Source organism: Toxoplasma gondii, chromosome IX (genome assembly GCF_000006565.2).
Source record: "Toxoplasma gondii ME49 chromosome IX, whole genome shotgun sequence".
Classification (NCBI taxonomy): domain Eukaryota; phylum Apicomplexa; class Conoidasida; order Eucoccidiorida; family Sarcocystidae; genus Toxoplasma; species Toxoplasma gondii.
In genome coordinates this window covers 2,651,900-2,666,654 of record NC_031477.1, presented here as the reverse complement: position 1 = coordinate 2,666,654, position 14,755 = coordinate 2,651,900, and the positions used below count along the sequence as shown (strand labels likewise).

The following is a 14,755-nucleotide window of genomic DNA, read 5'->3' as shown; positions in this document are numbered from 1 at the left end:
TTCAAAAAAAAAGATTTTTTTGAGAAGCGGCCGTACTCCTGCATAGTGTGTCGCAAAAATATCTTTTTTCTGTCACGATTTGCGGGATTTTCTTCGAGTCGAAATACGTAGTTGAATAAGCTGTACACATCCGTTGCACTTTCAGTGACACGTACCAACACCTACTGAAATCCTCACTCGGTTTTAACATGTGACTCCGTTCTTTTCAGTCCTTTAATTTCCAGCAGCAAAGCCCGATCTCTTTTTCTTCTCCGTTTATCCGTGATCCTGGTCGCTCCTCGCCAATTACGACGTCCGTTCTTCAGGCACAAACAAAGTGCACTCTTGCTGGTGCAATCTTCCATGCAAAGTAGTTTTTGGCGCAAGTGTTCGTGTGGCACTAAAAAGGGGGTTCAGAAAAAGCCGGTTTTTCTGGATTTCATACTCATACACGCGAGGCGGAGCTCGCTGGTCGCGCGAGTTTTCCGAGGAGCAGAATCCAGGCGATTCTTTCTGATTCTGGGGGTCCTGCTGCCTCTACAGGGGCCGGGCGTCCTCGCCATCGTTACTTGCGAAAGCTCAAAAGGTGAGAAAGCATGCCTTCTGTCCGCTGTTTGTGCAATTCCTATTGATGCACGAAGGAGCACCTCCACACTCTCCACATTTCGTGGCCGCACTGACTCGCCTCTCCCGCGACAAGACAGGAAGTGACCTCGTGGCAGTCCATCGTTACTGACCCAGGAACAAAAGCTGTCTAAAAGAATCACTACCGTGCACCTCCAGTTCAGGAAAGAGCGCGACCACTCACACGTATTCCGCGCCTAGCTCTTCCTCACTGTGGCTCTTGTTGCGCAGGTTTCGTCACCGAGAGGTTTCCGCCGATCTCCGTTTCTCTGGACGCCTTTCCTCATCGCATATCAGTCTACACATTTCTCTAGTTCGCCTCTCCACAAGTGTCTTCTTTCGATCCCCTGTCCATCTCTTGTTTCTGCCACCCTTTCAACCCTCCTGCGCGCTCTCACCTGACGCAAAACGCAGCCTTCTCTCCCGGAGTCCCCTCTCGTGTTGACTCTGTCTAGGACGCCAGCGTGCGGGAGAGGCTTGGGCGGCGCCTCGTGGGGGTTTTTGCCTGTCTGTCCGCGAGCGGGCACCAGAGTCTCGGGGGGTCACGCCAATGTACACGTCCCTACTTCCCGTTATCTCGGTCGCCAAACTCGATCTGCACTCGGTCTAAACCTCTCAGGTTTCGGTCCCAGGCATGGCGTAGAAATGGACCCCCAGTCTCCTGCGAATCCGCAGCCGCGGCCGCTACCGCTGCAGCTGCTCCAGCGGCACAGAGACTTGCTCGCGCAGCAGCTCCAGGGGAAGCAGGCGTCTCCAGGGGTGGAGTCTCCCGTCGAGGAGAAAGAGAAGCCAACGTTGCCAGTCGTCCCCCCGCTTCCGCGCCTTGCACTCCTCCCGCGGCCGCTCCGGCCGCTGACGCCCGAGCAGCAGCTGCAGCGCCAGCAACTGCTCCAGCAGCATCTGCGCCAGCGGCAGCTGCAACACCTTCAGCTGCTTCAGCAAGTCGGCCTGAGAGACCCCTCTGCTGGGTCAGACCCCGCGGCGCAGCAGAGAGCCCTCGACCTCCTTGAGAAGGAGCTGGAGCGGCAGAGGCAGCAGGGCGTCCAGTCGCTCCAGGTCCCGGCGCGGCTGCTCCAGCTGCAGATCCAGCAGCGACTCCTGCTCCAGGTAGCGGCGCAGAGACAGCAAGCCGCTGGCGGGGAAAAAGCACCGCTGCGGCCTCCACCGGCCGCCGTCGCTGCGGCGGCTGCGGCTGCGGCGGCCGCGGTGCGAAGGAGCGCGCTGCAGCTGCTGCTGATGCCGCGACCGGCCGGCCTGGCTAGCCAGAACTGTGCGGCGGCGGCGGGTGCAGCGGCAACCGACAACGCGAAGGCGGAGGCAGCGGAGGCCGTGGGAGCGGCCTCTGAAAAGTCTGGAGCGGCGGCCACTGAGATGCGAGGGGGCTCTGTGGATCGGCTGCCCATGGCAGCGCCAGGATTTCCAGGCATTGCTTCTCCTGTCGTCGCGCCGCTGCTGGCCGCGAGTCCACTCTGGGCAGTGCGCCCTCCTTCGATTCAGCCGCCCCCTTCCCCGCATGCAGTTCCTCCGCCTCCACCAAGCAGCGTGGTGGCCAGCGGGACGAGCAGCGACGGCTCGAATGCTTCCCAGGACCTAACGAAACCTGCCGGGCGTCCCAGCAGCGGAGAGCCGGTAACCGCCGCCTCGGGAAGCTCGAGCGGCGCCGGCACTCTACTGAGAGAGCCGTCAACCAACAGTAAAGCGACGGGAGGGGGAAAGGTAAAGAGGGAGCAGGCGCAAAGAAGCGAGGGCGTCGACGCATGCGGTGAAACGTATGTGGCCGACGGGGCTGGGCCGCTAGGCTCGTCGCCTGCCGCATATCCTGCCGGCAGAGACGGCGGGAACGAGGAGAACAGTCAGGCCGGTTCTGATACGGCGAGGAAGAAGGAAACTGGCGAGACTGTTCAGGAGGCCATGTCTGAGTCACCCGCGACAAAAGGGGAGGGAAAGAAAGAGAAAGATGAAGCCGAGTCATCAGAGAGCGAGGAAGATATGTACCGATACCACGAAGAGGAGAATGCCTCCGACGCCGTGAAGCGAAGGCACACGCTGGAGATGCCCATCGGATGGGGAGTGCGGAAACCTGTCGCAGAGGCGACAGGCAGTGGCGCGTTCAAGAAATCCGTCTGGGTCAACGAGACTGTCGGTGAGTTCAGTTTCTAAATTGCGATGCGCTACCTATCTCTTTTTAAATTTAGGCCAGCGAACCTTGGAGGCAAAATCGAAGCTTCGGGTCACCACCAAGTAGCTTGTCTCGGGTCTGATTTTGCTTTCGTTGACTCAAAGTTGTCTTCTGTGCCTCCACCCTGGAATGTAGACCGCAAGGAGGATTTTTTGGTGAGAAAACCACATTCGATGTTTCATAGGCGCAGATCCGAGGAGTGGATGGTTTGCCGATGCTTTTCGAGTTTTAGCTTATCTCTCTCCGTTCCCCTCTTGCCTGTACAGGTGGCATCCGTCGACAGGTTTACCATCTGGAAAAGACGAAGGAGTGGTGTGTCCAGTTCTTCCGGTCTTCGGGATCGGATACACGAACCGTGACGAAAAAGTTTCCGGAAGATGGCACGAATAGGTTCCGAGCGATTGCGGCTGCCTACAATCTCATGCCGTGGGATTGTACCGGCACAGATTACCGGCGCCCTCAGGGGCGCCCGCTGAAACGTCGCGTCTTCACCGCAGCCGACTTTGAGGAGGGAACTGCGTGGTGTCACTATCCGCCCTCGCTGTCTAGACACCCGTATCCACCGACGGCTGCACCTGGCGGTGCGGCTGCGCCAGGGCGGCCTCGTCGCCGGGCGGACGTGTCTCTATTGCGGCCTCAAGACCTGGGAGATACGCCGCAGAACTCCCCGTTCGGGTCCCCCTCGGACTGTTACAAAATGCAGCGCACCCCTGACTTGCTGCCGCACTCCGAGTGGCCGGTGCGGGGCTGTCAGCGTCCCGGCGCAGCCAGGCTGGCAAGTGGATCAAGTTTCAGAGGCAGCTCGAAGACAGCAGTCTTAGGCCGAGCGCCACACTCTCCGTGCACGGCGTCTCACCGGCGCCTCTCTGTGAACGGAGGAGCTCCTGCCTCGGCTGTAGCAACAGCTTCCCGGGCGTCGCCGCAGCTGTCACCGCGCGTGCTGGACGCTGCAGTGTCGGTTGCAGCGGCGGCCTTTCGGCTGCGAAAGCGGAGAAGAGACGAAAAAAGCCGTGACGCAGATGAAGGAAATGCCAGCTGGGATCGAGCGGCGTCCGAAGAGGAGAACAAGCCAAGCGAACCGAGTGTGGGACAGGATCCTGGAGTTGCCGGGCAGGCGCCGGCTAGCGGCCGAAGTCAAAAGAAAAGGCGAGAAGCACAAAATCCGGATGAAGGACTTTTCGGGTGGCTCTGCAGGCAGAGCGGATCAGATGTGGAAAATGACGGCGAGACGACGCTGCTGCGGCAACTCATTCTCGACCAGGTAGAAGAAGAGTCTTCCGAATCTGTGGCCTCGTGGAGCAACGCGGTAAGTGATGGCGATGAACGGCCGTGCTTCAGCCCTGGAGTTATCCGGGTTCCGGGTTCTGTCGTTCAGTACCCCTCTGCTGAGCGCTGTCGCACCGGTTGAGCAGACTCCGTTCCATCACCCACCGTCCTTAACGGTTCGCAAGGGATCCCGGTCTTTCTGCTCTTTCTGAAAGGTCGTTTGCGCATTCTCTGTCTGTCCTGCAGCTCTTACCCTGGCCGCTGACCTCAGCGTCACCTTGTTCAACTACTCTGGTCTCATACGCAGACTCCTCGTCCCCTTCGTCTCCCTCTTCGGCTGCAGGAGATTCGTCGTCGTTTTCGTCCCGCTACGAAGACAGAGAGAGGGAAAGTCTCCATCGTGAGCTGGGCTCGGACGCGGAAGCAGGCCGGTCCTTCCACACGAGCGATGCGGGCAGGAGCTCTACGAAGGAGCATCCACTTTCAGAGGGAGACCCCTTAGCACGGAGCGAGGGGCACATGGTGTTGCCGCCGGCGCCTTGTTCGTCGCTAAGTAGACTGTTCTGTCACTTCTGTTGCTCGGCCGATCGACGAGAAGCTCTCGGAAGACGCGCCTTCGCGAAAGTTGTTGAGGTAGTCTTTCCTAGCGCATTGGAAGCGAGCTTGCGAGACTGCACAGGATCCGCTGTGCTCGCAGGCCACACCGCGAAGAGTACAGGGAGGGAGATGCAGACAGACCTATGCGACAAGCTCGCGAGGCGTGAACAAACTCTGGAAAATTATGTCCTCATAAGTCGTTTTTTGAGGGCACTCGCGAAGAAGGAGAACGACGAGTTTTTCCGGCGTCTGCACACCATGTTCCAGGCTCACGTCGCTGGCTGCACGAGCAGCCCGGCGCCCTCAGGGGTTCTGCATGAAAGCCCGAGGCCGTCTGCAAGTGTTATTCTTTCTGTGGATTTACCTAATGGCAGGTTACCTCTTAACGGTGAAAGTGCTGAACTCAGCGCCGACACGGCGCCCTCTTTCGAGGCTGAGGACCGGTCAGAGATCCAGCAGAGAGGGACGGTAGAACGCGAGACAACGCAGACTAAGCAAAGCACATCTGGCGCCGATAGTGGAGTTGCGAAAGGGCTGGAGCCGACCCAATACACTGCGGGATCGGATGCAACCGCGCCGGTGTCAGCACCTTGTTCGCCGAGGTGTCACTCTGCATGTGGAGGGCTGCCGGAAATGCGTAGAGGAAGCCCTAGAGGAAATCAGAATATGGGTGAACGCTCGCATGTGGAACCGATGTTGTCAGGAAAACACGGTAAGCTCTCCGGAGCGCAGGTAGATGTGGGAGATGGAAAAACGAGGGCGAGGAACGACCCATCTGGAGTGAGCGTGACGAAAAATACGAGTGGCGGCTGTCATAAGAATGGAACCGGCAGCCAGTCACGACTCCGAGAGCCTACAGTGACGGAGGTACTCCGCGTCTTAGGCTGGATTCTCGATATTGACGACGAACAAGAGGGCATGCGGCCGAAACTCTAAACCCCGCCAACGCACTGAGTGCATTATTGTCTGTGTGTGTGAGGAGCTGGCGGGCGGCTTTGCGAACATATTCTACTCTTCTATTGGGGCGAATGACGCATTTAGTTCGAGGGCGCTGTTTGTTTCGCTTACTGGACGTTGGTGACACATCTAGTGTAACTGGACCCACGTCAGGGATCTTTACCAGTCAGGTGTGTACGGCCACAAACATCCACTGTGTGCATGTCTATGTATTTCCAGAGGTGTGCACTGTCAGTCCATGACGGGAAGGGGAGGGGAGGCGGAAATTATCAAGTGTGTTCCGAGTTTGTAACACCGACCCTTGCTTTCAAAGAGGAGCATATCGTGTGAAACAGATTACTTGCCTCTCTTCCCTCACGTACTTGGGCGTGTAGATCCGCACTGTCCATCCTGCAGGTGTGGCACCATCAGTCATTGCTGGCGGTTGACAGCTGCAGATCAGGGCGACACCATAACGTGTGTGCAACGCTATTTAATAATGTGCGGGTGGTGATCTCTTTCATGTTCTTGTGTCCAAGAGGTGGTCTCCCAAACTGTCCGACAAAGTCAAATTGAACCCAGTACTGACGACGAGCTGTACGGCCTAGCTGTCTTCGCTATGTCACAAGCAGAACCACTGCGACCCAATAGCTTAAGGTGTCCTGTAGTTTACTGGTGATCAATTTCTACTTGAAATGAAAAAGTGTGACACCAAAACACAGGCAGTGGCAGGCATGTGTAACAATAAAGTGGGAAGCAAAAGAAATGCTTCTGGTTCGGGCCAGCACAACTCCTGAAGCTGCCGACGACATCTTGGTCACACCAGGCGCAGCTGACTAGGCCATAGACGTCGTTGCTGTTAGTTCCCTAGAGAGTTGAGATAAAATAGCGTACTGAGGAACCTGACAGCGTGTTTTTTTATAAACTACTGGAGGCTTTATCATACCCACTTTGCCTGTCATTTTGAATGGTATGTACGGCTCTCGGAGATGTGTATCCCGCCGGCAGTCGGATAAACTGCAGAAACGGTCGCCCGCCTGAGACCACTGAAGGCGTCGTTGTTGTTGCTTTCTGGCATCGTACGACGGAGAAAAAACACTTTATCAGCAGATGGTCGGTCACGTCTCTAAACAAAACAGTGGCGGCCACTAAAACGCCGGTCGTTACCTTGGACCAGAAGGAGTGTTTGCGGCCCCAAAATGCATATATGACCGTCCTACAGCACATCTGTGGTGCTTCTCCTTGAGCATCGCGAACTGGCGCCTCGTCAGCGAAGCTGCCAGATTGCATCAAGTGACCTACAGATTCGAGCCCAAGTTTAAAGTCTCGGCGTTTTGCCGTTTGGGTAGCTGCCGCACCACGATGGCAGCCGCGAAAACCGTACTCTCCTAGGCTTGCAGAAACCAAGCGCGGGACTGGACCAGGGCGACACTTGCTCCTGGAACGATTGCGCGGCGAAACCATGTCACCGGATTTAGCGACGCCGTCGCTATCTCCCGTCTCTAAAGGAATCGCACCCCCCTGTTCTAAGCCAGTGGGTTCGTCGCTTAGGAAGTTGCTTGAGAGTAGTCAGGAATATGCAAGTTGATGTTTTTCTGTGACCTCTTCCTGTGAGACTTCGGCGAGTTTCCATTAAGGGAGGGCATACTTCTCCTTGAGTGGTTGTCGTTTCGTCGACAACGTGGGTGTCGGCAGAGACAGGCTCAGCCTCATTCAGCGAACCACTTTCGGCTTTTCACACTACCGGTCAAAGTGGCAGGCTCGTGGAAGGACTGGCCCTCTCAAACCGATGATATAGCATATGCGTAGCAGATGTCGTTGTGGCTTCATGTACTAAGTGACCGTGCATTGAAAACAGCTATTTGCAAAGCTTACGCACAGGGCCCAGGATACTGGCCCCTATCGAGTGCCTGCCAGTTTGAAACTTTTGCTTTTCTAGTGGTGGATGCACTATACCCGGTTTATTCGACTGCATGCATCCGGTGGGTCCATTCAAGACGATCTTTTTGGTAACAATTTCTACTGGATAAGGTGATATCCGCAATCTGCTACACGATGAGGGCGATCGTGGCATCGACGCAGCAGTTTTTGCGTCCAGTTGGCTCTCGGCCCCTCGCGGGTATTTCGATCGTTGTGGTGGTCGCGTTGGCAATAGCTTTAGGGACTGCAGCTGACGTTGGGCGACATGTTGGCGGTTTCTCGGGGCCGTTTCCCATGACTCTGCGAAGTGGCCAGTGGAGACTCGATCACGGAGCATGCTTCGTTGGAAAAGCAAAGAACCTGGTAGTTGACCCTCTTCCCCGTGTATCGCCTCAGGGGCCTCAGCCGCTCGATGTCACGACCACAGGAAGCGCTCTGTGCTGGTGGCTGGACAGTATGTATGCAGCGCATATGTCCTTGAAAGCGGCGTGGGAAAGGCGGCATCAAGAAGCGAAGTAGGTCTGATGTTCTATATCGTTCTTCATTTGAAGGCGTCGTGCGGTAGAACAGGCCGGATTCATTTCAAAGGTGGTAGGTTCGCTTGGGAGGGCGATCATTTCTCAGGCGGACTGGCTGACAGCCATTTCCCTAAGTGGAGAAATGTATGAGCACACGATTTCGGGTGTACTTGTCAGCGCTCATCGACATATGTGGTAATGGGTCATGCTTCGATACCCTCGTGCTTGTCCTCGATGTCATTCAGGAACAGAACCTCCTGGTTGAATTTATGGAGGCGCTTCGCCAATTGGTGGGCCTCGTTTCCTGAGTTTCAGATCGACGTTTCTGTACTCTACCTCGATCTGTGGAACGACGACTTCTACGGCCACCCTCTTCCGTGGTTCAGTGCGGAATTCAGTTATACCCCTCCATCAGGCAGATACGCGTACAACCTCTTCGACAAACTGCAGTCTCATTTTGCGTCTGCTCCGGGAACGGCGGTTCAGGAAGTTTTCCTTTTGTTAGCCCCTGCGCCGACATTCAACCAGCCTGTAGAGAAACGGTCTTCCATCGTTGCCCGCGCAGCAACTGTTGCAGCCGGCAACGAACTATTTAAGGAAGCATTGGGGCATCAACGTGTTGATGAAGTTTTGTCGATGGTCCCCGCCGACCCGTTTCGTTTGATGTTGAGCACCAGTGCTTTCTCATTTCAAGCTAAAATCGGGGATTTCTGGGAGCGCGGACTGGATTGCATGCTCGGCAGGTATGGCAGAAATCCCGCTGCAAGCCCGCGCAGATGGCGTTTCTGTATTTTTACTCAGCATGAAGACAGGCCAGTATGGGCATAGAATGTTAGCACAGCGTAGACAGCCATACGAGATCTCGAAGCCGTTTTTCCTCGGTCACTTCGTTGTATCGTTTTGTACTGGGGGACCGGGGGTAGACAGTCGACCCGTTACCAAACCAAATTTCATGTTCCACCTGTGTCATGTGTTCAGCCGCCTGAACCTTCGCTGGGATCAAGTTGGTACAAGTGTGTGCCGCTATATGACTGCAAAAGCCAGCGAAACCGGCTCTGGTTTGGCCGCATCCTTCCTCAATACCGTGGAGGTCCGGGTGACTGGCATGGACTTCTTCAATCATGCAGCGCCGGTCTTCAAAACAGAATTCATCGAGGGAATCATTACCAAAAGGGCTACTTACATCCCGGTGAGCATGTATTTAAGCACGGATCCTACGCTCACGCACGAGTACGAAGCCGCAAAAACTGTCAAGCGGGCGGTCCAAGCAGGCCGTGTTGGAGCAGCTCTTGCTCGAGGTTTGGTGAACTTTGCTAGAGCGACGAATCAAAAGGCTGATGAGTCACATGAAGGTCAAACCAAAACACCAACATCAGGAGTGCGCGGCTCTGCAGGCAGCAAACACAACTGAACGCGCCTTTGAGTATCTTACTTAACGCCTTCGTCAGCTCAAGCAATATGTTGGCCCGATTTCCGAGACCGTTGGTCATTTCCGTTTTGTTTTCGTGCGTGAATGAGGATGCAGTGTTACCTGTCAACAATCACGGATCGGCAACATTTTTTCCTGTCCGTTCCGGAAGTTCATGGCCCATTAATCTGTGAGCAGAAAAGGAACAGTGGTGTGTTGCATTTCCGCATCGCCACAAAAACGATGAGCGGCATATTGTCAACTAGCATTCACGATCATCTATAAACACACCGCCATGCAAGTTTTTCTACTTACGTGGCCACATGTGGCTGCAGGAAGCTGACGGAAGACACAGAGCTCCGAAGCATCCACTGTTCATATGAATGACGATAGAAAGTTCGAAACAAGCAAATCAACGCAGATTACATATAGTGAACTCGAATGTCGAGCCAGCAGGGTGTGTCTGTCAGCAGCGAAAGTGTGACCACTCGTTAGAGTGTGTCTTGTATACAAACTGTGACACCCGCGATCACGCACATTGCTGATTACCTGCTTTGTAAATTTTTACTGTTTTCTGCTGTGTTGGGGAAGCGAAGATATTGGCACCACGTCAAGGGCAGTGTCTGCCTGTTTGTATCTCGCAACCCGACCTCTTGTCAATTTCCACAGTCACTGATGGAAAGAATTTTGTTTTAGCAATTGAGAATCAAGATCATTCTGGGTGGAAGCTCAACAGAAGCACTAAGCGGGTAGTCGCGCATTCTTTCAACAATGGGAGATGGCATGGGTGCGAGACAGCGCAGACAACAAGACAGCAGCCACGAGGGACGTAGGCACTCAACTCTCTTATCACTGTTGCGTTTCACAGAGCGCGGCAGCCTCCGTGGAAAACCTCTCACTTTTTTCGTACTCATCAATCGTACAGAGGATATCACTAAGGATGTCATTGCTGATCAAAAATCCCACGGGTGCACGGAGGTGTAGCCGGGCTGACAGCAAGTCGCTTCCAGGCCGCACCGTTTCACTTGTGGTGACGGCGTTTTTCGCATGTTGTGACGGCTCCCGCAACAATTTTGCTCGTATCGTGTTCAAGACGGAGTCCACACACTGCAGACGGCTTGCCATACGTGAAGACAAATCCTGTAAGCTAACCGACCCTGTGTTGAGCTCACTGTTCTTCGTCTGTGTCGGTTCCCCGTCAGTGGTTATTAAGAGACTCTGCGGTTTTTCAGGATTGGTAGCTGCCTCAAGACAGGCAACATTCGAGAGTCGAATTGGACGGATACCGCCTTCGTCCGCATCCAGCTTCTGGTCACCTGCTGTTCTGTGACGTAATTGATTCATTTCTAAGTGAAGTTTATGCTCTATGAGGCATTCTTTGTCTGGTCGTCCTTTGTGCACTACCGACACAACAATGTCGGCCGTTCCCACCAGCAGGGCAGTTCTAACACCTTCGGTAACTCCACGCAGCAACAGCTCTCCTGCATGTCTAGTCACGCCAACTGCCTCTTCTGAACCACGGCAAAGCTTGGGTTCCGGCTCAGAGAATCGCACCATTCGGCCTACCTCAGCTACCGCAGACAGATCGACACCTTCACTGGTGCGGAGAGCAGACACAATCGCCTCTATTGCGAGACGATAGTGTATCTGCTGAAGGAGGCGTCCAACAGGGTTGCAGCGCGGCATCCGAAGCGACGCGCTGGCAAAGCGTGAATCAGGGGCTCTCTGCTGGCCTGCGTCCGGCTCGGGACCGCTAATGGACTCGTTCCCTGTCTGACAATTTGTTTCCACCTTACTTTGGTCTGTGTGCGTCATACTCCACCGTGTGAACGGTGTGTCTGGAGAACTTGGCATTGAGCACTGTTGCTGCGGCTCGGAAATGCCGCTGTGTAGTTTCGAATTTGAATTTGTTTTCGGGTCGGCATGTTTCGATTCCATGTTAACGTCGGCTCCATCTCCGAAACGAGCTCCACCCGCGTCAGCATCGCGCCGCCGATTTTCGCTTTGATTCCGCCAGGGATCCTTGTACAGGACTGTTGGCGTTGAGGTAGAAGCAAAAAATCCGTCTCGCGATAGAGGGCCACGAACCCATTTTACATATGCCTCAAGCCTGTAACCAGTATATGTCATAAAAACGGAACTGTGTTACAAGCACGAAATTCGTCGACTCTTCTTCAGACAACCACGATGAACTTGGTTGTTTGGGTGAGCCGGGCAGTCTTTAGCTGCCTCGAAATAATATCAAACGCAGCACTAGCAGACCTCACAGTCACACGTGTTTCCACGAACAAATCTCAGCTGCAGCATCCGGCACAGCCCTTCCGTCATGTTTTGCCATTTCACTAACCTGTCAGGTCTTGTCCACCTGTGCAGGTTTACGAACGACGCGGCACCCATACCAAAGCCAAAAAACGGCTCCGAGCGCCAGTAGGCCTCGTGATGCAAGCATCGATAGTCCGGATCCATTTTTGGCCGTTTGGATGCATTGTCGCAGGTATCTCCAACGAAACACGAGTCGTCGTTGTGCTTCTCAATGCGGGCGAAGGACGAAATCTCATAATGCTCAAATCCACGGTCGACAAGCCAGCTGAGCAACCGGTGGCACAAGCATGGCAAACTGATTACGTCGCATGTATCTCTGCGAACAAGTTTCCCTTTGAACAACGTCGATGAACCCCCTTTGATTCAAGGCCAGAGTAGTGCGCAAACAGTCTTTTATCAAGGTATAGTACCAACTCTAGCAAAAGCAATCGCTGGTCCGCTCTAACTGATGAGACGCTTGTGAAGAAAGCTTAACCGGGCGTCACCTGCAGGACATTCGCTTTCCCTCTTTTTTGTGAGGTTTTTATCCTACATCTCTCAGTTAATCCCATTACCTCCAACTCAAAAAGTGACTGCTCATCTTTTCAAAGCGGTCCTTCGCACAGCTGTAGTCGGTTTAAATAATTGAATCGCAAGTGCATCATCGCGAAGCGTTTCGTCACAGCCAGTCGAGATTTTATTACCCTTCCCCCTTTCAGTCAGTTGAAATACCGTGCACGTCCCATTGTTGTGCACGTCTGCAGTATACGTACTTGTGGGCTTCAGTGAGAAGCTCCGCAGCTTCATCATCTAGGAGTAAACCATGGGGGAGCGTCCGTCCGAATGCAGAACGTTTTTCAACCTGAACGAGTCACTGAAGGGGATATGCTTTGCTTTCCTTGAAGAGGTCTCTTACCTTTATGTCGACCTCAAACGATGTGTCTAAACGGAAGCCAGTTCCCTGATACGAACTCCACACTGCTACAACCAGCACGTGTGCTGACCAGCTACGCTAGCATGCTACGGGTTCCATCCAGGCCGGTGCGGATGATGCTGCCTTCTGCACGAGATCCTTGCGTTTCCTCACCTGCAGCCCGTAGAGGGATATGTGGCTGGTACCGAGCTCCACGCACATCCGCAAATCTTCGAGGAGCTGGTCCCGCCTCTGGAAGGACAGTAGGATGTCAGTCGACACTAAAAGCCGTTTTCCTCGTCTTTCATATTCGCGCACAAGATCTCTTAGACATTGAAGCACTCGCACATTACCCGCGCGATCATTCGAGCGCCCCAATCGTTTCAAAATGTCGTCGTCAAACGACTGAACGCCAACGCTGAACCGTGTTACCCCTAGGTCTGCAAGCTCTTCAAGGTATTCTTTGGAGTGTACTGTGTCTGTAAACATCAATGTGCACACGGGATATGACTGCAGACCTACGTAAAAAGCTTCGCGTACGAGCTGTATTCCGTACGGTGTTCGGGTGTTCAGTGTATAGGTACGGAGCACTGACCATCCAGAGACACGCAATTCGCCGTATCGAGGACCGAAAACGCAACCGGTACTGGCTATATCATGTTTGACGAGTTTATCCTCCTGGCCGGAAGTCTCAAGAAATTGTATGTTGACGGCAATTACCAATAAATACTGCATGATGGATGAGAAACCGTGTCAACCAAATCCGTCTTATGACTGTAGTATTAGTTTCTACAAGGACGGCACGGCCTCCCAATGTACAACTTTGTTACACGAAACGTTTTGTAGGTGTATGTTCACGTCTTGAGTAGAACGCTGTCAAAAGCCTCCCGCCAAAATGCTGACGCTTACTCGGATCGATTTCGATAGTAAGCTCATCGCACAGCCTGCTGGCACGAATACCAGTAGAGTCCATTTCATGCAGCGAATGCTGTGTCAGTTCATCCGACTGGGACAGGCTTCCTTTGCCATCGTCACTGCCAGAGCATCCAGCTTCCCGGTTAGCACGCCCTCGACAGGACGCAGCTGAAGGGGGAATCCTCCTTGTCGAGGCTCGCTCCAAACTGTGAGCCTCTGCCTCCAGTACAGTCAACACTCGTCGCAGCAAGCGAGGTGGAATGAGCGACGGCGTACCGCCGCCAAAGTAAATGCTCCGAAAAAGAGTTTCGGAGAATTCACCGGATGCTCCCCACAAGTGACCCCGTCGGGAGCTCGTTTTAGAATGTCCACTTGCAGGTGCTTCTCCTGGCGTGGAGTGGAATGGCAACGATCCACGATCGTGTTGATGGTCCCTGCTCGCACGGATTGCGTGAAGGTTTCTTTGCACGGGAACCAACCACGAGTACCGATCTTGCTCACTGGCACCCGAACTCCAGCCGCGTAACGAATATGCAATTTCTTCACAAAGAACTTCGACGTAGAGTTCCATGAGATCTGCCGGAGAAGTATTTGGAGAAATGGGAGCAGAGCCGGCAGAGTGACTCCCAAAGTTATGTTTCATTGAAAATGAGCAGCTAACTCCCGTTCGGCATTGCGACTCTGGTGCGCAGTGCAACGAGTGTGGTGGGCGCCGAGGAGTTGCCGGCAGAAGAGTTACAGGGAAGGCACAAAAGTGACACCGTTTCACGCAGAAGGGCATGTGTATGTAAACAGCACGAGGGAATATCTCAGGCAAATGCTTAGTGCCACTTTGTGCTGGCGTCGGGTGTGTGCTTTCGCTCGACTCTGCCTGAATTGCTTCACGGTTGCCAGCGGCAGCGCAGGGTGACCGCTGTGTCAGTGCTAACCTTGCAGATCCCTCTGTATACAGGCCATTTGTTGAAACATCGGGAGAACGTTTTACGCAAAATGTCGCATTCCTATTTTCTCTGACAACGTTGACGACCGGACGGCTGCTAGAGGTACTGCGGTCGAAGTAGGGTCGACACGATTGAACCGCCGCCTGCAGGGGATTAACCCTCGGGCGAAATCGTTTTTGCCAATGGCATCCCATAGTTTCTTTGACTCAGAATCAAGTTTCGCCAACTAAAAATTGTCGAAACATATATGATCTGTAA

General features: G+C 54.1%; 3 protein-coding genes across 3 annotated transcripts; 2 read left to right on the top strand and 1 right to left on the bottom strand.

The window, feature by feature from the left end:
* Positions 1-939: 939 nt before the first annotated feature.
* TGME49_288670 (hypothetical protein) lies at positions 940-5,931 on the top strand. Its single transcript, XM_018782046.1, has 3 exons — positions 940-2,746; positions 3,049-4,088; positions 4,295-5,931. Exons 1-3 carry the CDS (start codon positions 1,249-1,251, stop codon positions 5,579-5,581), a joined length of 3,825 nt encoding a protein of 1,274 aa, XP_018636370.1. The 5' UTR covers positions 940-1,248; the 3' UTR covers positions 5,582-5,931.
* A 615-nt stretch (positions 5,932-6,546) lies between these two features.
* On the top strand, positions 6,547-10,892 carry GRA12 (dense granule protein GRA12). Its single transcript, XM_002368264.2, has 3 exons — positions 6,547-8,016; positions 8,265-8,762; positions 8,998-10,892. The coding sequence occupies exons 1-3, from the start codon at positions 7,637-7,639 to the stop codon at positions 9,428-9,430; spliced, it is 1,311 nt and encodes a 436-aa protein (XP_002368305.1). The 5' UTR covers positions 6,547-7,636; the 3' UTR covers positions 9,431-10,892.
* On the bottom strand, positions 10,155-14,753 carry TGME49_288640 (radical SAM domain-containing protein). The gene is made up of 5 exons (XM_018782045.1): positions 13,551-14,753; positions 12,816-13,120; positions 12,502-12,590; positions 11,775-12,014; positions 10,155-11,537 (listed from the first exon to the last, which is right to left on the bottom strand). Exons 1-5 carry the CDS (start codon positions 14,689-14,691, stop codon positions 10,277-10,279), a joined length of 3,036 nt encoding a protein of 1,011 aa, XP_018636369.1. The 5' UTR covers positions 14,692-14,753; the 3' UTR covers positions 10,155-10,276.
* Positions 14,754-14,755: the final 2 nt, after the last annotated feature.